Raw genomic sequence first — 27,305 nt, 5'->3', positions numbered from 1 at the left:
CACTCCCCTAAGTTGGTTTGTGTCTAATATTGTGTCTCCACCTAAGTACCGGTATCTGTTGGACGCGAAAACCGGGCAATGATAAAATAATTGCTCCAACGTCTCATCATCTTCCCCGCATACCGTACCCATGCTATCACTTGCCGCACCGATTTTTCATAAGTGAGCTCGTAGTCCTATGTGCCCCGTTATGATACCAATAGCTATATTGACCTCCTTCTTGCTTCCTTTTAGTAATAGTCTCGTGGTCTCACGATCTGGATCCCCCCATAGGATTTTCGCCATCCTACCGACCGTTTCGCTGTTCTACAATGTTGCATGCGCATTCGTCCCCCACTCCCTTAACTCAGACTGCGTCGCCCCGAAAGGCTTCGGGTAAACCAAGTTTAATGACGGCATTCCTCTGGCCTTCAACGCCAAATCGTCTGCCCTTTCGTTTCCCCTTACTCCGTTATGGCCCGGCACCCAAACGATGCGGATTTTTGTTATCATCAGAGAAAGCGTTAAGGAGACTGCAAGACTGTTCTTGATCTTATCTTCCTGGTTGACCTTACCGACTCCCCCAAACTCGGATTCTTTCCAGTCTTCAGTAGCGGGATCACTCTGCCCATTTTCCAGACATCGGGAACTATAAGAGTGTTCAAAGACAGGTTGAGGACAGTAGTAAGGTACTCAATTCAGGTACTCACAGTGTTGCTATATGGAGCTGGAGCAGAGGTGCACAAAATAAATATGAGATTGGATGTGTGATTTATAGCCTGTTTGTGGACGTCGAACAATAGTCCAGATGTACAAACAACAGTTGTTCGAAATAGAATCCTTTTCGGTTTGTATATGGCGAATGAAATTTTTCGCCCACACATACGTATAGTTATAAAAAAAAAGAAACACTTCAAATATAGATTTTTACAACCTGTTGGTCAATATTAAGTCCAGATTTTTAACTCTGGTCGATTTTTTATTTATAATAGATGAATTTTAATTCCTTTTAACATGATCGAATATATTTTAATATAACAAAGTAGGTACTTAAAGTTTTGCGTAAATAGAGTTTCACGAGAGTTTGACTTAGAGATCGACGAATAGGCGATTAATATTTTATTTACTAATACAAAATCTCAATAAGATTTAAGACCGAAAAAGAAAGCGCAAACAGACTAATCTAAACTTCATCTCTGACAACTTCCAAGTTAATTCCACCTTTAATCTGTAAAACTATTGACTTTGCATCGAACTCAGGTTGAAGCACAGTGTCTTCACATATCCGTACATGGTGATCCTTGAGCAAATACAGTAGACCACATTTCACTTGCATAATTCCTAAACGCATTCCTATGCAATTGCGAGGTCCCATACCAAATGGTAAATAAATGGCAGAGTTCGAATAACTATAATTTTCCGCTGAAAATCGTTCCGGATCGAATTTGGTAGGTTTAGGCCAATACTGAAAAGAGAAGATTAAAAAATCATAGTTTTGGTTACATTATTTATATGGTTAGCAATGTTATTTTGATAATAGTCATCTGAAAATATTTTTTATAAACCATATAAACAGCTTAATGCTCTGTTTGTTTTATTTTAAACCATAAAACTGTTCTAAATATATCAGTTACTCGACTAAATATATACACGTTCGTTTAGACCTGTTGACCTACTTGCCCTTTCACCAGACTTACTGATAGGCGATAATGGACTGCTAATATTGATTAGAAAAACAAGTAAAAGCGTGATAAGTTCGGCCGGGCCGAATCTTATATACCCTCCACCATGGATCACATTTGTCGAGTTCTTTTCCCGGCATCTCTTCTTAGGCAAAAAAAAGGATAAAAGAAAAGATTTGCTCTGCTATTAAATTATATGTTAGAGATCTGGGTAAAATGTCAGCCAATTCGAATAAGAATTGCTCCCTTTGGGGGCTCAAGAAGTAAAAAAGAGTGATTTATATGGGAGCTGTATCGGGCTATAGACCGATTCAGACTATAATAAACACGCATGTTGATGGTCATGAGAGAACACGTCGTACAAAATTTCAGGCAAATTTGTTAATAATTGCGACCTCTTGAGACTCTAGAATTCAAGATCCCAGATCGGTTTATATGGCAACTATATCAGATTATGAACCGATTTGAACCTTATTTGGCACAGTTGTTGAAAGTCATAATAAAATACATCATACAAAATTTCATTCCAATCGGATAAGAATTGCGCCCTCTAGAGACTCAAGAAGTGAAGTCTTTTTGACACTGATCGTAACATATATGCAAGATATGAAAGAAAATCGGTTCAGATTTAGATATAGCTCCCATCAGGGGCGTACCCAGGATTTTATTTTTGGGGGAGGGGGGCCACCCTACAATTTTTCAAAATAGAAAATTGCCAAAATTCTTGTTACTGTGAAATTGGTAAAGATACCTCAATTTTTTCGACCGGTATACAACGGCAACGGCTCTTGCTGCTGCTCCGTGTGCCCAGGTTCGCATTAACGACGAAAAATACCCAAGAATAGAGATGCCTTAGAAAAATTCTAGCACGAGTTAAGAAAGAGGTATCGTAATGAAATTGGCGTAAAGTAGACGACTGAAACCAGGTACAACAATTTTCCCGTCATGTTTTGGAGGGAAATTGGCTTGTCAAACTCGACAATTGTTTATTGGTTGCATTTGATGGTTTCACAAAAAAATCTATGCTTATGCTACACAGCAAAATAATTTATGGGTTCTATTTTATACCAAAATCATTAAATCGAGCTTTCTTCTCTAAATGGTCATGAAATTTTAAGAAAATGATTTTTTGTTGCAGAGAGAGAAAAAGATTTTTTTTCAAAAATTTTTATAAATCAAAATATTTGAACAAATTGCTACATCAATATAAATTCTCTAAATTATGAATATACTAGCTTATGCCCGGTCGCTTCGCTGCCCCCGATGGTACACCCAAAATCAAGATGTAACTGTATCGCAATTTTAATAGCTTTAACCTTATTCGCAATGAAAGAACATTTTGAAAGTTTTAGTGCCAAAATGTATGAATAAAAAAGAACCTCTAGTCGGCCGATTAATACTGTCAAGGTGTAACTGTATCGCAATTTTGAGATCTTAAGCTCAATCCGTAAACAAAGCACCACTTGTACGTTTTAGTACCAAAATGATCTAAAAATCTTATAGTCGCTCGGTACATAGTGCCTAGATGTAACTGTATTTCAAATTTCAGAGCTGTAGCTCAATCCATAAAGAAGGTGCCATATTGTACGTTTTAGTACCAACATGTGCGAATATCATCAAAACATTCTAGCCGTCCGGTACATACTGTCAAGATGTGCCTGTATCCCAAATTTCAAATTTGTAGCTCAATCTATAAAGAAAGTACTAAATAGTACCAATTACAGCATTTAACTTCTTTTAATTCCATTCCTTGTACAATTTCAACATTTCTTATTTTGGTACAACTTGTCGTATACTTGTCAAGACTTCGAACATTTTTAGCAATTTTTTTAATTTTACTCCTCACCGTTCACTGTTAAATTAAAAAGATTTTTCCTACTTTTTGGTACCAAAATGTGTGATTAAAAGTTGGTTAGTCGGCTAACATATATTTCTTAGTAGAATCTACATGGAAAATTTCAGATCTCTAGTTCAGTCCGTAAAGAAAGTATGAAATGTTACCAAATACGGTACAAAACGTACGTTTCTTCCGTTTCCATTACTATTTTTTATGTTCTTTCTATCTACCCCCTTCATTTTGCAACAACCATAATTTAAGCCGAATTTCGAAGGTCAAGCTCTACCCGTTCGCCCTATGCAAAGTTCACCTATTTCGTACCATTTTTGGTACTTTTTTGTTTCTAAACGTCCAAAAAGTCTTTTGCCGTCCAAATGAGGTTGCTTTAGGGTACCTAAATTTCAATATTCAAAGCTTTAGCTCAATTAACAAACAAGCTACCAAAAAGTACCAATTGCGGAACTAAACGTACCATTTTCCCCATTTTCGGTACTATTGTGGGACATTTTTGTCCAAATCTCATATTTTTGAGACTCTCTTTAATTTGAGCCCAAAATCATAATTCTAGCCCCATCCGTTCGCGCTGGAATATCACAAAACCCCGTCTTATCGCACGCCTACGACCCAAGACCCACATTCATGTCATATTTCATAACTATAGCTTTAGCCGTTTTGGCTGGGCGTCAGTCAGTCAATCACGCGTCTCTTTTATATATAGAAATACAATTTCATCAAAATCGGACAACGGAATCGTGGGTCAGGCGTAATGGGTTAAAATTTTTTCTTTAAAAATATTTATTGAAATTTGTCTATATAAAAATGTTTAGGAAAATGTTGTTTGGGACAGATAAGCATAATGAAAAGACTTTAAAAATGTTAACGCAAAATTTTAATTTTAGTTCTAAAAAATAATCTCGATGATAGGTTGTCTTTGGATACCCACCATCTCGGGTATATATGTAAACCACCTTTCGTCGAAATCCGGTGAAAAATTCATACCTTATGCCCCATAGCAGCTATAAATATGATCCGATTTGGACCAAATACTAATGAATACCAGTCATTGTTCAATTGTGAATAACAATATATTGGTCTTTTTAGCAGCTATATCTAAAAATAAACCGATCTGAACCATATACGACTCGGATGTCGAAAAGCCTAACATAAGTCACTGTGTCAAATTTCAGTGAAATCGGATTATAAATGCGCGTTTAATGGGGCCCAGACTTTAAATCGAGATATCGGTCTATATGGCAGCTATTTCCAAATCTGGACCGATTTGGGCCAAGTTGCAGAAAAATTTCGGACAATAAATTCACTTTTATGGACCAAAACCTTAAATCGAGAGATCGGCAGCTATATCCAAATCTGGACTGATCTGAGCCAAATTGAAGAAGAATGTCGAGAGGCTTTACTTAACTCACTGTGCCAAATTTCGCGACATGGGACAATTAATGTGCCTTTTATGGGCCCAAACCCTTAAATCGAGAGATCGGTCTATATGACAGCTATATTCAAATCTGGACCGATCTGTGTCATGTTGCAGAAGAATGTCGAGGGGCTTAACTTAACTCACTGTCCCAAATTTCGGCGACATCGGACATTAAATGGGCCTTTTATGGGCCCAAAACCTTAAGTCAAGAGATCGGTCTATATGACAGCTATATCCAAATCTGGACCGATCTGAGCCAAATAAAGAAGGATGTCGAAGGGCCTAACACAACTCACTGTCCCAAATTTTGGCAAAATCGGACAACTAAATGCGCCTTTTATGGGCCTAAGACCCTAAATTGACGGATCGGTCTATATGGGGGCTATATGAAGTTAAAGTCCGATATAATCTATCTTCGAACTTCACCTGCATATGGACAAAACAAGAATCTTTTCAAATTTTCAGCTCAATATCTCTACTTTTAAAGACTGTAGCATGATTTCAACAAACAGGCGGACGGATATGGCTAGATGGTCTTAGATTTTTACGCTGATCAAGAATATATATACTTTATAGGGTCGAAAATGGATATTTCGATGTGTTGCAAACGGAATGACAAAATGAATGAATTAGAAAAAATTTTAAAGAAATGTTGCCTTAAAAAAAATTATTTCGGGAGGGGTGCTGCCCGTGCTGAAGTTTTGTCATTAGAGAATATTACGCTGAATTGAAGAAAAATATCATTACAATTTTTTTAGAAACAAGTGAAAAGGCGTTAAATATGGCCGGGCCGAATTTTTGATACCTACCACCTCGGAATATATGTAAACGAGCTTGGGCGCGAAACCCCCACACCCCTGACTACATCCCTGGCTCCCATATATATGTATCGACCGATTTGCACTTTAATGGCCGTAATAACTACAATTTTCAACCGATCTGGATTGTTTTTTACTAAACGTAATATATTTGCAATATTTCATCAATGTCGGTTAAGATTTGGATATATTGGGTTGCTCAAAAAGCAATTGCGGATTTTTCATATAGTCGGCGTTGACAAATTTTTTCACAGCTTGTGACTCTATAATTGCATTCTTTCTTCTGTCAGTTATCAGCTGTTACTTTTAGCTTGCTTTAGAAAAAAAGTGTAAAAAAAGTATATTTGATTAAAGTTCATTCTAAGTTTTATTAAAAATGCATTTACTTTCTTTTAAAAAATTCGCAATTACTTGTTGGGCAACCCAATAGCTCCCATATATATTTATAGCAGAATTTGGACTTATGTGGCCGGAGTAACAACAATTTTCAAATAATCTGTTCGAAAAAAATCTGGTTGAATTTAGATATATCTTTCATATACATACGAGTATATCTATTGCCCGAATTTAAAATTGTAGGGTAGGTGTAGGTGTAGGGCATTAAGTAGTCATTGCTGGTTTTAGTTTATGTTGTGCCGTCCAGTAGAATGCGGCATTTTTCGCAATCAATTAATACGCAATTTTCGTGAGAATGATTTTAGTATCGGGCTTAAGATGTTGTTCAAAGCATCAATAAACCACTTGTAAAAAATTTATTTGAATACACATTTCGCTTACCTTTGGATCATAGTTAATACCATATGTCGATATGAACACTGACATTCCATCTGGTAATGTGAAATCACAGAACGGCAGCAAAGTGTAGGGCTGCATCTTGTTTGGTGGTTTGTTGTATACTCTCTCCAATACAGGAAACACTGGATATAATCTTAATGTTTCAGATATGATCATATCCAAATACTCTAGTTTGTTTATATCCTCATAAGTGACTCCTTCCGTGGATGCCTTTGAAAAAGTGGAACTTATGATTTGCTTTAGCTTCTTTTGAATATCCGGATTTTTGGCCAACTCAAGCAGGGCATTTGACATGGTCGACGATGAAGTCTCGAAACCTCCTACAATAAATACTGCCGCTTGGCCAACTAAGCATTCCATAAAGTATTTGCCAAGCTTCTTCGTATCCTCTTTTACTTTGACTAGAAAGTCAATCAAATCAGAACGATTTTTTCCACTGGACTCTCGCTCAGCAATTGCTTGGGGAATAATTTGCTTAAAATATTTTTCATTTTCCGGATAAATCAATTTCGAACCAAAGATCCAAGCCAATTTGGGTACAAAGCAAGCAATGAGAAAATTAAAGGCTCGCCTAGAACTAAAGTCACTTAATTTACGTATCTGGTTGTTTAGTGCTTCTGAGGGCTGGTCCAGACAATTCGACTGAAATCCCAACAAAGTTGTGGCAACTATATCGGTCATATATCGAGCACAAAAGTCCTTCATTTCAACTCGATATACCGGGAGTTGGCGGTTCAGGTGGCAGTTAAGGTTCTCAGCAACTATTCGAATAAGTTGGTATGTATTTTTCATCTTGACACTGGTAAATAGGGGAGACAATTTCGTACGCATCTCCTTCCATATTGGATACGATGCAAAGAACATTGCATGGGCGCCAACGGGATCATTGTTGACATCCATTTCGCCGAAACGATTGTGAAAACTGTCAAAGTCACGTACCAGCACCGATTTTATCAGTTCCGGCTCTCTGATAAGCAAACAGGGCTTATAGAGACCATACACTCCCACTACGGACGCATCGGCAAACTTAGGATCATCGTAAATCGTTTTTAAATGATAGGCAAAATTGGTCTTAAACTTAAGAAAGTCCCAAAAATTACCACTAAAAATCCTCCCGGCAACACTTGGCACTGTCTTATATCGAGACCAATAACTAAATTGGGTCTTAAAGAACACATATAAGGCAAAAAAGAGGCTTATAAAAACAACAATCGAGGCGATTAAAAACATTTCTTAAGTCCGAGTTAAGAACCACGCACACAAGCTGAAAATTATCAACTAAAGAGCATGGTTGACGAATTTTAAGTAAAGGCCCCGAACTGCTACATAAACGAAGAGAAATTTTGTTAATTTTATTATTATAAGACCTATCAAAATGGGCATAGTACGGAAACCATATCGTTTCGTTTGCTACAGCTATAAATGAATTGGGACAATGGGTTAACGCATGCCAATCAAAGATAAGAATAGATTTATTCACCCAAAAATTCGAATTTTACTTCAGATTACCATAAAGAAGGCTGACTCAACAGTAGACCACAGCTTGCCAATGCCCGCGCCTAAGTTAGATTGTTTTAAGTTCATTATTCATACACTACGCTTATATTTGTTGACCAATTCCCTGATTCTGAGATCAGTAGGATCGGAGCAGCTAATCCCATAACGCTCTACAGCGAGTACCACTGCCTGCGCTGGGAATTTGAACTGCACTTGGGGTATTCGACCGGCTGGTATATAACGAGCGTCTGTAGCGTTAATGGTTTCTCGGAATTTCTTCTCAGCAGTACGTACATCTGGAGAAGGTGGCAGCTTACTGAAGCTGCGATTGGTGTAAGTCTGAAGCCATCAAAATTGGCTTTCTCCAGATTGATATACGACCAGCGTTCAGAGATTCTGAAATAGAATGGTCGGTCAATGGTGAGAATTATTGAAAGGTGGCCCGAACCCCATTGGAACCCAGTGTGGCGCAGAAGCTAGCATGTCCGCCTATGACTTCTTACGTCTGGCTACAGTGGTTATCTTCTGCTAATGTTGGCGTTATTCATGAGCTACTGTGCCATTTGAAAAAATGAAATGACACTCATACAAAAACTTCTTTCTAAAGAGGTTAGCATTACGCCATTCGAACTCGTTTATTAAAAGGAGCTTCCTTATAATTGAGCTGAGAAACTTAATTTGAACAGCACTCATTCAGATGTGAGAAGTTTGCCCACTGTTCCTTAAAGGAAAGTTAGTGAGAAAAAATTTCATTTTCTTGTCCGGAGACGTCATTTAGCAGACCAGGTGACGCACTAGAGACGTCTGGCGGGGGCTTCCTCATTCACCGCACAAAACATGAAACTGTTGCCTAGGGACCGTCCTAATGATCCTGCTGCTATTATGTTGAATCTCAGAAACCTTCAATATTTCGACTGCTTTACATCTATATATGCAGCCTCTTCCTTTATCGCTCAACACACTGTTCGCTTTTATATCCCGCATGTTCCAGTATTCAGCTTCAATCCGGTTTCCGGTGTGCTCTAATATCCTGTTCTTGTCTCTTTCTTATGTATGATCCAGTATCTTGTACCAGTCTCTTCCTTTACACATTTTTCTATGGAGTTGTCGTTACAACAGTTTCTATACCCACCACCGTAGAATGGGGGTATACTAATCTAGTCATTCCGTTTGTAACACTACGAAATATTCGCCTTAGACCCAATAAATTATATATATTCTTGATCGTATCGACGTTCTGAGTCGATTTAGCCTTGTCCATCCGTCTGTCGAAATCACGACATAGATCGAACTGGTAAAGCTAGCCGCATGAAATTTTACAAAGATTCTTCTTATTGATTTATGTCGTTGAGGATTGCAAGCGGTTCATATTTGGATATAGCTCCCATGTAAACTGATCTCACGATTTGACTACTTTAGCCCTCTTAGGCTGCAATATTTGTCCGAATTGGTTGAAATATTCATGTAACATTCTGTTATGCAAATGCAAATTTTGCCCATGAACATTCCACTAAGGAACATATCAATGAGTGCAGTCCGATTCAAGCTTAAGCTCAATGATAAGGGGCCTCCTTTTTATAGCCGAATCCGAACGACGTGCCGCAGTGCGACACCTCTTTGGAGAGAAGTTTTACATGGCATAGTGCCTCACAAATGTTGCCAGCATTAGGAGGGAAAAACCACCACTGAAAATTTTTTCTGATGGTCTCGCCAGGATTCGAACCCAGGCGTTCAGCGTCATAGGCGGACATGCTAATCTCTGCGCTACGGTGGCCTCCTCTTCCGTTATTACTTCGAAAAAATCAGTCTATAACCTAATATGGCTCCCATATAAACTGTAAACTCCCGATTTGAATTCTTGAGCCTGTAGAAGCCTCAATTTTAGTCCGATTTGGCTGAAATTTTGAACGTGTTGTTCCGTTACTTTCAACAACCTTTCTTAGTACAATTAAAATCAGTCTATAACCTGATATTGCTCCCATATAAACGTGCTCTTCAATATGACTTCTTGAACTCCTGGATTTGGCTGCAAATTGAAGCATACCTTTACTTCTTTGGTATAATGTCATAACGGCGATTGGCATAAATCTCTTCTCAGACAGCCTGGCAGCCATTAAATCCCTGGAGAACATATTTTAGAACATAAAAACCGCCCTCGACTGTCGCAGATGTCTCAACAAGATGACTGTACAGTTCAAAATTCACCTGTTCTGGTTGTCGGGCCACAGAGTTATCCCAGGGAATTGTAAAGCGGACGAGCTTGCGAGACTAGGAACTACCTTACATATTCCAGGGAAACTGGAATCTGTGGGTATGCCTCTAGCGACATGTAAGCTTAGTTTTCAGGACCAGGCCCGTGGGACAACGAATGATAGATGGTCGCAAAGAGGAGGCTGTGAGCATTCCAAAACTATGTGGCTAATCTAGATTTGAAGAGGTCTACCGCTTTGCTGTCATTGTGTAGGATAGACGTCTTAGTCATTGTGTCCGTCATGACAGGTAGACAGAGACCTGTCATCACGGACACAATGAATAAAACATGCCGACAGACTGAAGATTGCTGGTAACGACTTTAGCAGAAGCTGTGAGCACATCGAGGAAGAATAGACTATAGAGCACCTTCTGAGTATTTGTCACGCAATGACAGTCAAAACGAGTTCCACTTTAGGTTCTCATTTCTTTGTGAACCTGTCTGATTTAGCGGATGTGAACATTCGTTCAATGGTAGGAACTATGGTTCAATGGTAGGAACTAGAAGACATCTTCCTTTCCTGTTCCTATGGCATCACAATGGACGAAAACCTTACCCACTTGGTTTTTTCTTGTTTATCACGTTTTTTTTTCTGAAATGTGCCCACATAGCTCCTATAAATTGCAAATTTTGCCTATGAACATACCACTAGGGTACACGGGCAAATTTCTCACATATCAATGAGTGTAGTCCGATTCAAGTTTAAGCTCAATGAAAAGGGGCCTCCTTTTTATAGCCGAGTCCGAACGGCGTGCCGCAGTGCGACACCTCTTTGGAGAGAAGTTTCACATGGCATAGTACCTCACAAATGTTGAAAATATTTTCTGATGGTCTCGCCAGGATTCGTACCCAGGCGTTCAGCGTCATAGGCGGACATGCTAACCTCAGCGCTACGGTGGCCTCCACATAGCTCCTGTTCCTACTCTAAACTTATAATGCTCCTACCTCCTGTCCCATTTAAAATTAATATGAAAATCTTTATATAACTCCCGGCTCCGGTTCAAATTGTCCATTAGTATAGTCCAATTTTGCACCACTACCGTTGGCGGTTTCTCAGTCGTCTGTGAAGGCATCATAGGTCCGATGGAATTAAGAAGGAACAGTCACTACAACAAAATCAACTATACAACCCTGTGGGGATGGTGGCGCAAATTCCCACTAGGCTGTCGAATTTCTGTACAGTGTCAAACTGATATTCTAGTTTCTATTTACATTGCAATATCCAGCAGCCACAAAATTAAAAGATTTCTGCTTATAAATGTAAAAAATTATAAAAGAACTAATTAAACATGTAAAAAAGGAAACGAAATGGAAATAATGGTTAATATTTTGATAAACCATTTGATATTTTAGAGGGATTTGGATACAACCCTAAAATTGAAAAATTTCATCGGCTGCACGCAAAAAGATAAAGTGTTTGGGAAATATTTTACGACAAACTAAATACTTTTATCACAAATTTTTGCTTTTATTGTAATCGTGTTACGTTTCGCTTTAACAAATTTCACGTTAGCCAAAAACGTAGTATTATTGTACGTAACTAACTTTGTTTATCGTACACCTTTAGCAGCTTCCTCTACGGTAAAATGTTTTTTTTTTTTTTGCGACTCTCTTTAATTGCAAAAGTGCTTCGATAGCAGCAAACGATTATTCGTTTGCCGGACCAATAATTAATCTCTTGTATCCTTGATCGTATAGAACAGTGTTTAGCAAAAATACTCAATCTGTTGCACATTACTTTGTTCGTACACAAGAGATTATCAAAAATCCAAATTGCAAAATTTTTGCTCAATAACACAAATTCCTATTTAGGACCGATTTCAGCAAACTTTTTGATTGAATGTATAAATTTCTTATTTGAACCTAGTTTTTAATATTTTTAGTTTTTAGAACGCACAACGAGCCGATTGTTGGCTTAGGTGTATGACTATAATGCACCCTCTTTTCAACCTAAACTAATCTAACCAGCTCATTTGTGAGTCTCTCCATGATAAATTGGCAGAGTATGCTGAACACTTTTCACTTTCACAGATGACGTTTGGACACAATAACCAACGATTGTAATTATTTGTTCGGGGTATTTCATAGGATTTAATAAAATGTATTTATTTATCTAGAATTTTTCCCCTTTTATACCATACACCATAGGATGGGGGTACACTAATTTCGACATTCTGTTTGTAATGCCTCGAAATATGCGTCTGAGACCCCATAAAGTATATATATTCTTGATCGTCATTTCATGTTAAGTCGATCTAGCCATGTCCGCCCGTCTGTCTGTCGATATCAATTTAACTTTCGAAGGAGTAAAGCTAGCCGCTTGAAATTTTGCACAAATACTTTTTATTTGTGTAGAACGGTTGGGGTTGTAAATGGGCCAAATCGGTCCATGTTTTAGTATAGCTGCCATATGAACCGATCTTGGGTCTTGATTTCTTGAGCCTCTAGAGGGCGCAATTCTCGTCCGACTGAAATTTTGCACTGGTGTTTTGGTATCACTTCCAATAACTGCGCTAAGTATGCTTCAAAGCCATTTAAACCAATCACTTCCAACAACTGTGTTAAGTATGATTCAAATCGGTTCATAATCTGGTATAGCTGTCATATAATCCGTCTTGGATCTTGATTTCTTCAGCCAATAGAGCGCGCAATTCTCATCCGATTTGGCTGAAATTTTGCATGAGGTGTTTTGTTATATGTAATTTGTAATTTATTTATTTATTTACACCCGCACAACAAGAATATAAAATTCTTATAATTAAAGTGCGGGTAATATCTCCAACAATTGTACATAGTAAACACTTAAAACTAAGAATCTATAGCTATACAATACATCACAGATTTTGAATGAATAACTTACTAACGGAAAAAACTAACATTTGTGGCTTTGTAGATTTGAATTAAAAAAAAAAAAAAAAAATTTATTTATTTATCAATTAAAGAGGAATTAATAGACTTAGTTGATCCGAAGAAAAAGAAATTAAGGTTAGTAGAAAAGAATAAAAATAAATATATAAATGAGTCTTAATATTCATCAACTTAATGCAGTAAAATGTTTCCAAAGTCTGGTTTTAAATGTTGCCGAGTTACTGAGTAATTGCAGATAGTTAGGAAGTGAATTCCAGAGACTTACAGAGAATATGAACATATGCCATTCAGAAATAAGCCTCCGATACATTTTGGGAATGATTTTTTTTCCTCTAGTAGATCTGGCGAAATCAATAAATCCATACAGATATTGTGGTGTCTGCGTGTAGATCAGTTTATGCAGGAAAGTAAGCGATCTTAGGAACAACAAGTGCTGTAAGGAGACGCCATACAGAGATAAAGAGTATTCAGAGATGGAATCGCGCCGTCTCAAGCCAAATACATAACGAGTAACGCTATTAAAAAAGGTGTTTAGCTTACGTCTACTTACCGAGTCGTAATTAGCAAACAACTCACAGCCGTAGAGAATGCCAGGAACAAGATAAGTCTTTGCCAAGAGAGACCTAACCCTCAGCGGAGTAATCGACTGAGTGGCCCAGAGAGCACGCAATTTTGAATATCCCTGACCAACGACAGAGTCGATATGATTACTCCAGGTCAGAGTGCTGTTAATAACAACGCCCAAGTTCTTTGCATGAGGAATTCCAATCTAGAGTCGTTAATGAATATACCGACATCACATGAAAAACGAGACAGCCTGTTTCTGATAACCACACACTTGGACTTTACAGGGTTGAGACACAGGCCATTGGCTTTCGCCCACGTGCTGACTCTTGACAGATCATGATTAAGCAGACGTATGTTTTCGGCAATCTCATCCCTCGGACTGCCGATATATATTTGTACATCGTCAGCGTACATATGTACCTCACAATAAGACAATTGTCCCTCCAAGTCGTTACTGTCCAATGAAAAGAGAAGAGGACCCAGAATTGATCCCTGAGGAACACCTTTTAAAACAAGCAAAGGTGCCGATAGAGAAGACTTATAACTGACGGACTGAGTGCGGTGTGGCAGGTACGACAAAATAAGACGAACGGACGTAGAAGAAAAATTGTAAAGATGTCTCATCTTATCACATAACAAGGAATGATCCACAGTGTCAAATGCCTTAGAATGGTCAAGAAGAACAAGGAAATTTATCTTGTCATTCTCCAAATTGGCCCTGATCCTCTCAGAGATCCTGCCAAGGCAGTTACGCAGCTGTGGTTAGGTCGAAACCCGGACTGTCTCACATATAACAAAGAGTTCTCGTTGACAAAAGACGACATTTGCAAATACAACAATTTCTCAAAGACCTTTGACAAGTAACAAAGAATCGCAATTGGTCTATATTCCTTGGAATTTTAAAGCAGTGGGATGACTTTGGCATGTTTCCACGCTAATGGAAAGTAATTCGTGGTCAAAATCCTATTGAAAACATAGGTTACATGAGAAATAATAAGGGGGAGCAAGAGTCTTACAAATCTAGGATCAATGCCATCAGATCCGACAGCGTTAGACTTTACAGTCGCGACGCACTCAAGGACATCGGTGGGACCAATACAGCTGAAGCCAAAACCAGAGTCGGCATCGAGGGAGGGGGAGATTTTGAAGCCATAGAGTTCCAATAACTGTGCTAAGTATGGCGCAAATTGGTACATAACTTGGTATAGCTGCCATATATAACGATCTGGGATCTTGACTTGAGGGCGCAATTCTCATCCGATTTGGCAGAAATTTTGTACAACGGCTTCTCTCATGACCTTCAACGTACGTGTCTAATATGGTCTGAACCGATCAATAGCTTGATACAGCTCCCATATAAACCGATCTGGGATCTTAACTTCTTAAGCCTCTAAAGGGCGCAATTCTTATCCGAATGAACTGAAGTATTACACAATGATTTCTACGATGGTCAGCATTCATATATAGTCTGAATCGGACTATAACTTGATATGGTTCCAATAGCATAACAGTTCATATTCAATATGGTGGAGGGTATATAAGATTCGGCCCGGACGAACTTAGCACGCTTTTATTTGTTTCAGCTACATTATCTATAATTCAAATGTCACTGGGAGTATCAGACAGAAGATTGTTTTTTTATTTTTGTATGTAGATTGGTTTCTATTTTTGTATGTAGATTGGTTTCTATTTTTGTATATCAAAATCGATAAAGTTCTGCTAGGAGTTTTAATTTCCATGAGAGAACACTACTTGGTATTCACTATATTGGCAATTTGCTTACTACCGCTCTCGCCTTATTGTTTGTTTGACTGTTTGTTGGTAGAGGAACTGGTTGACCATTAAACTAAATATTTGATGCCAGACTTAAATACAAAGTTATGTATAAAAGCAAACAAAGCAACACGTGACACTCGGATGGGGAATAAACACAAATAAGTAAAAGCGTTCTAAGTTCGGCAGGGCCGAATCCTATATACCCTCCACCAAGAATCGCATTTGTCAAGTTCTTTGCCCGGTATCTCTTTTTGGAGACAAACGCACCATTCGGACCATACTTGGATTCGAAGTTGGAAACCGCAGAAGAAGTCATTGCGCAAAATAACAGTCAAATCGGATAAGAATTGCGCCCTTGTACTTTCAACAGAGGGACGGAAATGACTACATCCACTCAGAACGTCAAGACGATTAAGAATATCTATACTTTTTTGGGTCTGAGACTAATATATCGATGCGTTACGGATTGACGGAATTAGTATACCCCTATCTAATGGTGAAGTTTATAAAAGTAATGAATGAATCACGGTGAAATGCTATGAAACTACGTTGCTTACTTCGTCAATAATTATACCCTCCACCACATAATGGAGGGTATACCAATTTCGTCATTCCGTTTATGACACATCGAAATATTGATCTGAGACCCAAAACTGATTCCACCGCAGCGCAGAGGTTAGCATGTCCGCCTATGACGCTGAACGCACGGGTTCCAATCCTAGCCAGACCATCAGAAAAAAACATTTTCAGCGGTGGTTTTCCCCTCCTAATGCTGGCAACATTTGTGGGGTACTATGCCATCCAAAAACTTCTCTCCAAAGAGGTGTCGCACGCCGTTCGGACTCGGCTACAAAAAGGAGGCCTCTTATTATTGAGTTTAAACTTCAATCGGACTGTCCTCATTGATATGTGAGAAGTTAGCCCCTGTTGCTTTGTGGAATATTCATGGGCAAAATTTGCATTTTTTACCCAACAAAGTATATTCTTGATCGTCTTGACATTCTGAGTTGATTTAGCCATGTACGCGGTCTATCAGTCCCTCTATCGAAAGCACCCTTACTATCGAAGTAGTAATGCTATTCTCTTGAAATTTTGCACAAATTCTACCTTTTTGGGTAGGTCGGTTGGAATTGTAAATAGGCCATATCGTTCCATGGTTTGATATAGCATAAAGTGATCTCGGATCTTGACTTCTTGAGCCTCTAGAGGGCACAATTCTTGTCCGATTTGGCTGAAGTTTTGTATCGGCTGTTTGCTTTGCATCCTAACAAATATGCTAGGCTAGGTTAGGTTTAGGTGGCAGTCTGATATCAGACTCACTTAGACGTTTTCTTCCATTGTGGGACCACAAGAACGGATCTTGACTTCTTGAGCCTCTAGAGGGCACAATTCTTATCCGATTTGGCAGAAATTTTGTATCAGCTGTTTGCTTTGCCTTCTAACAAATATGCTAGGCTAGGTTAGGTTTAAGTGGCAGTCTGCTAGCAGACTCACTTAGACGTTTTCTTCCATTGTGGGACCACAGAAAGAGAAGATTTCCTACCGTTGAATTATACAGATCGCTTTAAAAAGCCCAACATCTTGCAAATGTTCGCATTCGCTAAATCAGACAGGTTCTCATAGAAATTCCCTCCGACTGCCAGTGCAGGACACACACAGAAGGTGTTCTATAGTCTTTTCTTCTTCAATGTCCTCACAGCTTGTGCAAAAGTCGCGACTAACAACCTTCAGTCTGTCAGCATGTTTTCCGATTAGACAGCGACCTGCAATGACGGACACAAAGACTGAGACGTCTGCTCTAGCCAATGACAGCAAAACGGTAGACATCTTCAAGTGTAGATTGGGCCTCATAGTTTTGGAATGCTCACAATCCTTTCTTTGTGAGCATCAATCATTCGCTGGCCTTCGGGCCTGATCCTGAAAACTAAGCTTGCATGTCGCTAGAGGCATTCTCACAGATTCCAGTTTTCCTGGAATGTGTAAGGTGTTCCTAGGCTCGCAAGCTCGTCCGCTTTACAATCTCCTGGGATATATCTGTGGCCCGCTTGATTTAGAGATTCTCTCTCGTAGCGTTGAACCTCACGCTCTAGATCATGAAGATCTATCTTAAGGCTTCTGGGCGGTGGATACCTAACCACAAAATAATGGTTTGGATGGTCTCTGCGATAACAGCCAAGAAGGTATTGCTTAGACAGTAAGTATTAGTTATATCTTCGCAGGGGTTGGATCTTTGTCACCTGATGGAGGTGGTCCACGTGAGAACTGAGGTGGTCCCGTTGTTCGTTCGAAGAGCAGCATTCTGTCAGGTGTTACAGATCTGACAAGACTACACTGGCGCTGTATAACTTACCACAGACCGGGCAATTGCTTTGTAAGTGATCAACAAGGTTTCTTTGTCAGCACCCAAGTGCTGCGGCCAAGTGACAAGGACTTTGTTTCTACTTTTGACTTTATCGAAAATTGCTGTGGCATGTGGCATGAATTTGTAAAATGCGTCAAATGTGACACCAAGTATTATGGAACACTTGATGGTCGGAATTGTTACTCTGTCAGCTATCACTTTCAGCTCCCTACCCACCTCATGCGTGTATGTAGTGAACAATGGCTGAAAATTTGGTGGCAGATATCTTCAGATTTCTTGCAGCGAAATAAGTTCGTTGAGGCAGAAGTTTAACCTATCGCAGATGTCAAGAGGTGGGGGTCTGGTGCCATGATCGTACATCGTATGCAGGCGATTGCATATAACACGATCTCTTTGCCATCTGGGGGTGGAATGGAGAATATGGTCTGCTTTGAACAATGCAGGAGATTTCACCCCCCAGGAGAGGCAGGAGATTTCACTCTAGGGTGTTTCGATTTCCCTATCGGCCTACTTTTGCGTCCCTGAAAATAAACCCCTCTACTTGATGCTTATGGCGCATGAGTGCTGTGATTGTTTACATGTCATTTAACCCATGTGCGCTGCCTGACTGTGCTCAAAATTCTTTTACAAACAGCATGTGCTATAAACAACAACAAAAGATAAACATTATTTTGGGTGTATGACCAAAACCAGTTTTTATACCCACCACCACCATAGGATGAAGGTATACTTATCTAGTCATTCCGTTTGTAACACCACGAAATATTGATCTGGGACCCCATAAAGTATATATTGTATATTCTGGATCGTCTCGACATTCTGATTCGATCACACAGTGTCCGTCCGTCCATCTGTCGAAATCACGATAGCGCCCGAACGCGTAAATCTAGCCGTTTGAAATTTCGCACAGTTACTTGATATTGATGTAGGTCATTGACGATTGCAAATGGGCCATATCGGTTCAGATTTAGATATAGCTCCCATACAAACCGATCTCATGTTTTGATTTCTTGAGCATATACTAGCCGCAATTTTTGGCCGATTTGGCTGAAATTTTGCACGTAGTGTTCTATTATGACTTTCAACAACTGTGCCAAGTTGGGTTTGAATAGGTCTAAAACCTGATATAGGTCCCATATGAACCGATCTCCCGATTTGATTTCTTGAGTCCTTACAAGCCACAATTTTCATTTCAATAAGCCGGTCTCGGTCCTTGTTCGATTCCTAGAAGCTTTAAGTTTTGCTGGTTTGACAGAAGTTTGTGGAATAGAATATGTAGAATAAAATTATATCCATCAATTAAATTTATACTGTAGGAATTTCTAGCAGAATCCATGGTGCTGCGTTCCTAAGATTCGGCCCGGCCGAACTTAGCACGCTTCTAATTGTTTATTTAAACAAACCCATTATAAATTAAGCAGCAGTCATTTTCAGAAAAAAACACACTTTTCAGCAGTTGGTTTGCTGTTTTGAAATCGCAGAACTACTTCTGTAATAGCAGCATAATTAACTACTAACAGTCAGCAGACAGTGTTTGCTATTTTCAGCAGAAAACATTCCGTAGAAGTGGAACTGTGTTTTGTGAGCAAAATTGTAGCTCCACGTCTTACTTTACCTACTTACTTTAATTGGCTATGACAGAATATTTGTTCCACTAGCCAAACGTAGAATAGCGTTCCAAGCGCCTCGATCTAATGCGCTCATTCTAAAAGTTTCAAGTTTCGAGGTGTCTCCCACCACTTGATCTTTCCATCCCGGTTTGCGTGTACCACAGTGTTTGCCTTCAAAAGATATCTGTGCTGGAGCTTCTTCATCCATTCTGACAACATTACCTATCCAACGCAGTCGTTGTATTGTGATGCGTTTAACTATGCTATCGTCGTCATGCTCGTGGTTCATACGACGCCTACATTCTCCATTAACGTAAACTGGTCCACATATGTTACGAAGAATCTTTCTCTCAAATAGTCCAAGCACTACCTCATCTGTTTTCGCAAGTACCCATGCTTCAGAACCATATAACAGCACGGGTAGTATCAGTGTCTTGTATAGTGTAATCTTCGTCTGTCGAGAGGTGGCCTTGTTTCTATACTGCTTACTTAGTCCAAAGTACCATCTGATTGCCAGTATTATTCTTCGCTTAATCTCAAAGCTGGTGTCATTCGTTTCGGTTACGGCGGTGCCGAGGTAGTAAAAGTTACTGACTATCTCAAAGTTGTGGTTCCCAACTTTTTGTCTTATCTCTATTTACTGCCAGACCCATTTTCACTGACTCTCTTTCGATTCGCTCAAAGGCAGCAGTTACTACTTCCGGTGACTGACCTATGATGTGGATGTCATCGGCATAGGCGAGTAGCATGTGTTCTCTTGTGATTAGTGTGCCATATCTATTCACATCTGCATCTCGTATAATCTACCCCAGCAGGATATTAAGGAGATCACACGATAGGCTGTCTCCTTGTCTGAAACCTCGTTTGGTATTAAATGGTTCCTTTTCGCCGCCAACATCGGACACTAGCAGTTGGGTAAAATGTTCTTTCCATATCATCAACGTGTTATCTGTGTCAGTTACCAGATTTCTTTCTTTGTCTCGGCAGGAGGATGTGCCTGTACCAAAGCCATCGGTTTGATGTTTAATTCTTTGGTAAAATTCTGACTCCTGTACATCTCAATTCGCTCACACTCACGCCTTTCCATTTCGTTTTTCTTTCTGCGGAATAGACGTTTATCCTCTCTCCTTTTCTCCCGCTATCTCTCCTTCATCTGGTGCGTTGCTACTGATTGCAGGGTTGCTCTATATGCCCCATTCTTGGCTTCAGCAGCATCTCGATACTCTTGGTCGTACCATGGGTTTCTTGGAAGAGGCTTCTGGTACCCAAATACGGATTTCGCGCATCTTCCACTGCGCCATTATATCATCGGAACAAGGTGTTCTTTCATCAAGCAATTGGGTCCGTCGGGTGGAGTATGCTGCTGCCATCTGTTGTGTTTGCAGCTTTTCAATATCCAGCTTCCGTGCAGTGTCAGATCGTACTTTCCTCGCCATGTTTAAACGGGTGCAAACCTTTTCTTCAACAAGGTAGTGATCCGAATCTATATTCGCTCAACGGATCGATCGTACATCTAACACGCTGGATGAATGCCATCCATCTATCACAACGTGATCAATTTGATTCCTCGTGGTTTGATCGAGTGACAGCCATATTGCTTTATGAATATTTTTGTGTTGAAATCTGGTGCTACTAACTACCATGATTCTTGCCGCGGCGAAGTCTATCAGCCTCAACCCATTACTGGACGTTATCTCGTGGAGGCTAAACTTTTACGGCTGTTGGACCAAAAATGTCTTTCTTCCCTATCTTCGCATTAAAATCTCCCAGAACGATTTTAATATCATGGGCGTGGCATATTCATATATATTCTCATATTTTCTCTCTAGACGCTAGTAGAAAATATCATTGGTCTGCTCGTCTTTGTCTTTCGTCGGGGTGTGGGCACAAATAAAGCTGATGTTGAAGAATTTGGCTTTTATGCGGATCCACCGGAGTAAAGCGCCATGTCACTGCGTTAATATAAATATCGCTTAAATTTATTGCAAATGTAATCAAATCCGGACGAACTAGGTCACAAACAAATCTGCTTCAATGTAGTTGCTTTCGTTGTATGTCGTTGTATGATTTTTGTTTGTTTTATATCGTCCGGTAGAATGCGGCATATTTCGCTATTTTCGCGCGAATGTTTTTAGTACCAGGCTTAAGATGTTGTTTAAACCATCAATAAACTGATATCAACACTTGAAACTCGATTTTCTACTTTCTGGATATTGTAAACAAATTCGATTATTGCGATAGTGTAGAAAGCTACGGCTGTTTGGAAAATCCAAACTTTTATAACTATAACCACAAAAAATCCCTATCTACGTGTAAAAAAGATAATTGAATACACATTTCGCTTACCTTTGGATCATAGTTAATACCATATGTCGATATAAACACGGACATGCCATCTGGTAATGAATAATCACAGAACGGCCGCAGATTATAGGGCTCCATCTTGTTCGGTGGCTTGTTGTGTACTCTCTCCAATGCAGGAAATGCTGGATATAATCTTAATGTTTCAGATATAATCATATCCAAATATTCTATTTTGTCTATATCCTCATAAGTGACTCCTTCCGTGGATGCCTTAGAAAAAGCGGAACTTATGATTTGCTTTAGCTTCTTTTGAATATCCGGATTTTTGGCTAACTCGAGCAAGGCATTTGACATGGTCGACGATGAAGTCTCGAAACCTGCTACAATAAATACTGCCGCTTGTGCAATTAAGCATTCCATAAAGTATTTGCCAAGCTTCTTCGTATCCTCTTTTACTTTGACTAGAAAGTCAATCAAATCAGAACGATTTTTTCCACTGGACTCTCGCTCAGCAATTGCTTGGGGAATAATTTGCCTAAAATATTTTTCATTTTCCGGATAAATCAATTTCGAACCAAAGATCCAAGCCAATTTGGGTACAAAGCAAGCAATGAGCAAATTGAAGGCTCGCCTAGAACTAAAGTCACTTAATTTGCGTATCTGGTTGTTTAGTTCTTCTGTGGGCTGTTCTAGACAATTCGACTGAAATCCCAACAAAGTTGTGGCTACTATATCGATCATATATCGAGCACAAAAGTCCTTCATTTCTACTCGATATACCGGGTGTTGTCGGTTCAGGTGGCTGTTAAGATTCTCAGCAACTATTCGAATAAGTTGGAATGTATTTTTCATCTTGACACTGGTAAACAGGGGAGACAATTTGGTACGCATGTCCTTCCATATTGGATACGTTGCAAAGAACATTGCATGGGCGCCAACGGGATCATTGTTGACATCCATTTCGCCAAAACGATTGTGAAAACTGTCAAAGTCACGTACCAACACCGATTTTATCAGTTCCGGCTCTCGGAGAAGCAAACAGGGCTTATAGAGACCATACACTCCCACTGCAGGCGTATCAGCAAACTTAGGATCATCGTAAATCGTTTTTAAATGATAGGCAAAATTGGTCTTAAACTTAAGAAAATCCCAAAAATTGCCACTAAAAATCCTCCCGGCAACACTTGGCACTTTCTTATATCGAGACCAATAACTAAATTGAATCTTAAAGAACACATACAACGCAAAAAAGAGGCTTATAAAAACAACAATCGAGGCGATTAATAACATTTCTAAGTCCACGAACCACGCACACAAGCTGACATGTATCAACTAAAGAGCATGATCGAATATTTTTAAATTGAAGCCTTTAAACTGCTACATAAACCAAGAAAAATTTGGTGATTATATTATAATAAGACCTATCAAAATTGGCATGGCACCGAAAGTATATCGTTTCGTTTGCTACAGCTATGAATGACTTGGTGAAAATGGCTTAATATACGCCAATTAAAGATAAGACTAGATGTATTTACCTAAAAATTGGAACAGATCGGGTTTGACTCATAGGCAAGGTAGGTAATGGGATGGGCTATAGCGAATTTAAATTCTTTAATCGTTCTCTTTCCTTAAGCACGTTTAATATTAATGTACGATTAATACTGGAATGCATAATTGTTATGCCCCGGAGAAATTTGTCTGCTGATATCAGCTAACACTGTATGCTGATATAAAATTCAAAATTCTGAACTTTTCAATAAATCCATACAAAGTTTTTGAACTTATAAACAACAATTTTGTGCATATTCTGTATATTAATGAAAACAAGTAAAAAGGCGTTAAGTTCGGAAGGGCCGAACTTTGGACACCCACCACCAATAATTGCGCCTTTTATGGCCCCAAAACCTTAAACAGGGAGATCGGTCTATATGGCAGCTATATCCAAATCTGGACCGATCAGGGCCAAATTGAAGGAAGATATCGACAGGCTTAACACAACTCACTGTCCCAAATTTCAGCAAAATCGGATAATAAATGTCGCTTTTATGGGCCTAAGACCCTAAATTGGCGGATCGGTCTACATGGCAGCTATATTCAAATTTGGACCGATCTGGTCGAAATTAAAGAACGAATTCGAATGGCCTAACACAACTCACTGTCCCACACTTCGGCGACATCGGACAATAAATGCGACTTTTTTGGGCCCAAAACCTTAAATCGAGAGATCGGTCAATATGGCAGCTATATCCAAATCTGGACCGATCTGTGCCATATTGCAGAAAGATGTCGAGGGGCTTAACTTAACTCACTATCTCAATTTTCGGCGACGTTGGCCAATAAATGCGTGTTTTATGGGCCCAAAACCTCAAATCGAGAGATCGGTCTATATGGCAGCTTTATCCAAATATGGACTAATCTGGGCCAAATTCACGAAGAATGTCGAAGGGCCTTACACAACTCACTGTCCCAAATTTCAGCAAAATCGTATAATAAATGTGGCTTTTATTGGCCGCCCTAAATCGGCGGATCGGTCTATATGGGGGCTATATCAAGATATAGTCCAATATAGCCCATCTTCGAACTTAACCTGCTTATGGACAAAAAAAGAATCTGTGCAAAGTTTCAGCTCAATATATCTTTTTTTAAAGACTGTAGCGTGATTTCAACAGACAGACGGAGAGACGGGCGGGCATGGCTAGATCGTCTTAGATTTTACACTGATCAAGAACATATATACTTTATAGGGTCGGAAATGGATATTTCGATGTGTTGCAAACGGAATGGGTATAAAAATGGAATGAAAGACAAACAAAAACTTCTCTCCAAAGAGGTTAGCGTCACGCCATTCGGACTCGTTACCTTATACTTGTGCTAAGAAACTTAATTTGAACAGCCCTCAAGGAGAGAGAAAATTTGCATTTTCTTGTCCGATTCCAATAAAATGACAACTTGCCCAGAGACCTCATTCAGCAGGCCAGGTGACGCACTAAACGTGAAACTGTTGCTATTAAGTTAATCAGAATCCTATCTCAGAATCCTTCAATATTCCGACGGCATTTCTTCTATATATGCTGCCACTACCTTTATCGCTCCAGTACCCTATTTGCTTTTATATACTGCTTGTTCCAGTATTCTGCTTCAAACCAGTATGCGGTACGCTCCAATATTCTATTCCTGACTCTTTTTATACCCTTCACCATAGAACAGGGGTATACTAAAGTATGGGGGGGTTGCTATTCGAAATATTCCTCTGAGACACCAAAAAGTATATATATTCTTGATCGCCATGTCGTTTTAAGTCGATCTAGCCATGTCCGTCCGTCTGCCTGTCGAAAATACGCTATCTTTCGAAGGAGTAAAGCTAGGCGCTTGAAATTTTGCACAAATACTTCATATCAGTGTAGGTCGGTTGGGATTTTAAATTAGTCATATCGGCCCATGTTTTGATATAGCTGCCCTATAAACCGATCGTGGATTTTGACTTCTTGAGTCACTAGAGGGCGCAAGTCTTATCCGATTTGACTGAAATTCTGCGCGATGTGTTTTGTTATCACTTCCAACAGCTGTGTTAAGTGTGGTTCAAATCGGTCCATATCCTGATATAGCTGTCATATAAACCGATCTGGGGTCTTGACTTCTTGAGCCTCTATAGGGCGCAATTCTTATCCGATTTGCATGAGGTGTTTTATTATGACTTCTAACAACTATGCTAAGTATGGTTGATATCGGTCCATAACCTGATATTGCTGCCATATAAAACGATCTTGAATCTTGACTTCTTGAGGCACTGGAGAGCGTAATTCTCATCTGTTTTGGCTGAAATTTGGCAAGAAGTGTTTTGTTAACTGTGCGAAATATGGTTTTAATTGGTTCATAACCTGATATAGCTGCCATATAAGCCGATCTGGGTTCTTGAGTTTTTGGGCCTCTAGAGGTCGCAATTATTATACGATTTGGCTGAAATTTTGTACAACAACTTCTGACATGAACTTCAACATACGTGGCAATTATGGTCTGAATCGGTCTATAGCCTGATATAGCTCCCATATAAACCTATATCCCTATTTTACTTCTTGAGTCCCTTAATGGCGCAATTTTCGCGAATTCGAAAATTTACACAACGACTTCTACCATGGTCTTCAATATTCATTTCAATTATGGTCCGAATTGGACGATAACTTGATATTATAGCTCCATTATTATAGTAATTCTTTCCTTTTATCAAATGTTTGCCTAAAAAGAAATACCTTGAAAAGAACCATGGTGGAGGGTATATAAGATTCGGCCCGGGCGAACTTAGCACGCTTTTACTTGTTTATGTAAACTCCAGTATCAGTCTCCATCCAATCCAGTACCAGTCTCTTCCTTAACACATTGTTCCTTTGGAGTTTCGGTTTCAACCGTTTTTATACCCACCACCATAAGATTGTGGTATACTAACCTAGTCATTCCGTTTGCAACACCTCGAAATGTTCGTCTAAAACCCCGCTAAGTATATATATTCTTGATCGTCTCGACGCTCTGGGTCGATCTAGCAAGGTCCGTCCGTCTGTCGAAATCACGATATCGGTCCAACGCATAAAGCTATCCGCTTGAAATTGTGCACAGATGCTTAATATCGACGCAGATCGTTGAGGATTGCAAGTGGGCCATATCGGATCAAATTCAGATATAGCTCCCATATAAACCGATCTCTTGATTTGACTCCCTGATCCCCTAGAAGCTGCAATCTTTTTTCGGTTTGGCTGAAATTTTGCATGTGGTATTTTTTTTTATGATTTCCAACAAATGTGCCAAGTACGGTCCAAATCGGTATATAACCTGATATAGCTGATATAGCTCCCATATACCTTCAACGAAATTTATTTTGTATAAATTTTTTGCAGAATCCATGGTGGTAGGTTGCTAAGATTCGGCCCGACCGAACTTAGCACGCTTTGACTTGTTTTTATCGTTTATGAAGTGTTTTTCTAAATTGTGGCCACATAGCTTCTGCACCAGGTCCAAACTTATAATGCTTCTACCTTCTGTGGCATCTAAAACCAATATAGAAATGTTTTTATAACTCCCGGATCCGGTTCAAATGATCCATTAATAAGGTCCAATTTGGCACCACTGCCGTTGAAGATAACGTTACTTCCACGGTTGTCTGTAAAGAAAGGTAGACCTATGATACTTTGGTTGAATTAAGAAGGTAAAGTCATGATTCAACCTATGGGGATAGTGGAGCAAATTGCCACTATGCTGAAGATAGACAAGTTACAGAGTCAAATTGATATTCTAGTTTCTATTTGCATTGCAATGTCTAGCAGCCACAAAATTAAAAGATTTGTGCCTATAAATATGAAAATTATAAATGAACTCATTAGAAACGTCAACAAAGAAACAAACTGGCAATAAATTCTAATATGTTGACAAACCATTTGATATTTTAGGGGGATTTGGATACAACCTTGAAATTGAAAATTTTCATCAGCTGGGCTTCTGACTTTACCTTACATAATCTTACCTTGTATGATGCCACCAT

At 39.2% G+C, this 27,305-nt stretch overlaps 1 protein-coding gene across 1 annotated transcript; it reads right to left on the bottom strand.

Moving 5' to 3' along the window:
* Positions 1-899: 899 nt before the first annotated feature.
* Positions 900-27,305, bottom strand: LOC106092118 (cytochrome P450 6g1). Its single transcript, XM_013258883.2, has 3 exons — positions 27,288-27,305; positions 21,821-23,002; positions 900-1,444 (listed from the first exon to the last, which is right to left on the bottom strand). The coding sequence occupies exons 1-3, from the start codon at positions 27,303-27,305 to the stop codon at positions 1,163-1,165; spliced, it is 1,482 nt and encodes a 493-aa protein (XP_013114337.2). The 3' UTR covers positions 900-1,162.

Source organism: Stomoxys calcitrans, chromosome 5, assembly GCF_963082655.1.
Source record: "Stomoxys calcitrans chromosome 5, idStoCalc2.1, whole genome shotgun sequence".
Classification (NCBI taxonomy): Eukaryota; Metazoa; Arthropoda; class Insecta; order Diptera; family Muscidae; genus Stomoxys; species Stomoxys calcitrans.
Note: the sequence above shows the minus strand (reverse complement) of the source record. Positions and strands in the feature narration are given on the sequence as shown.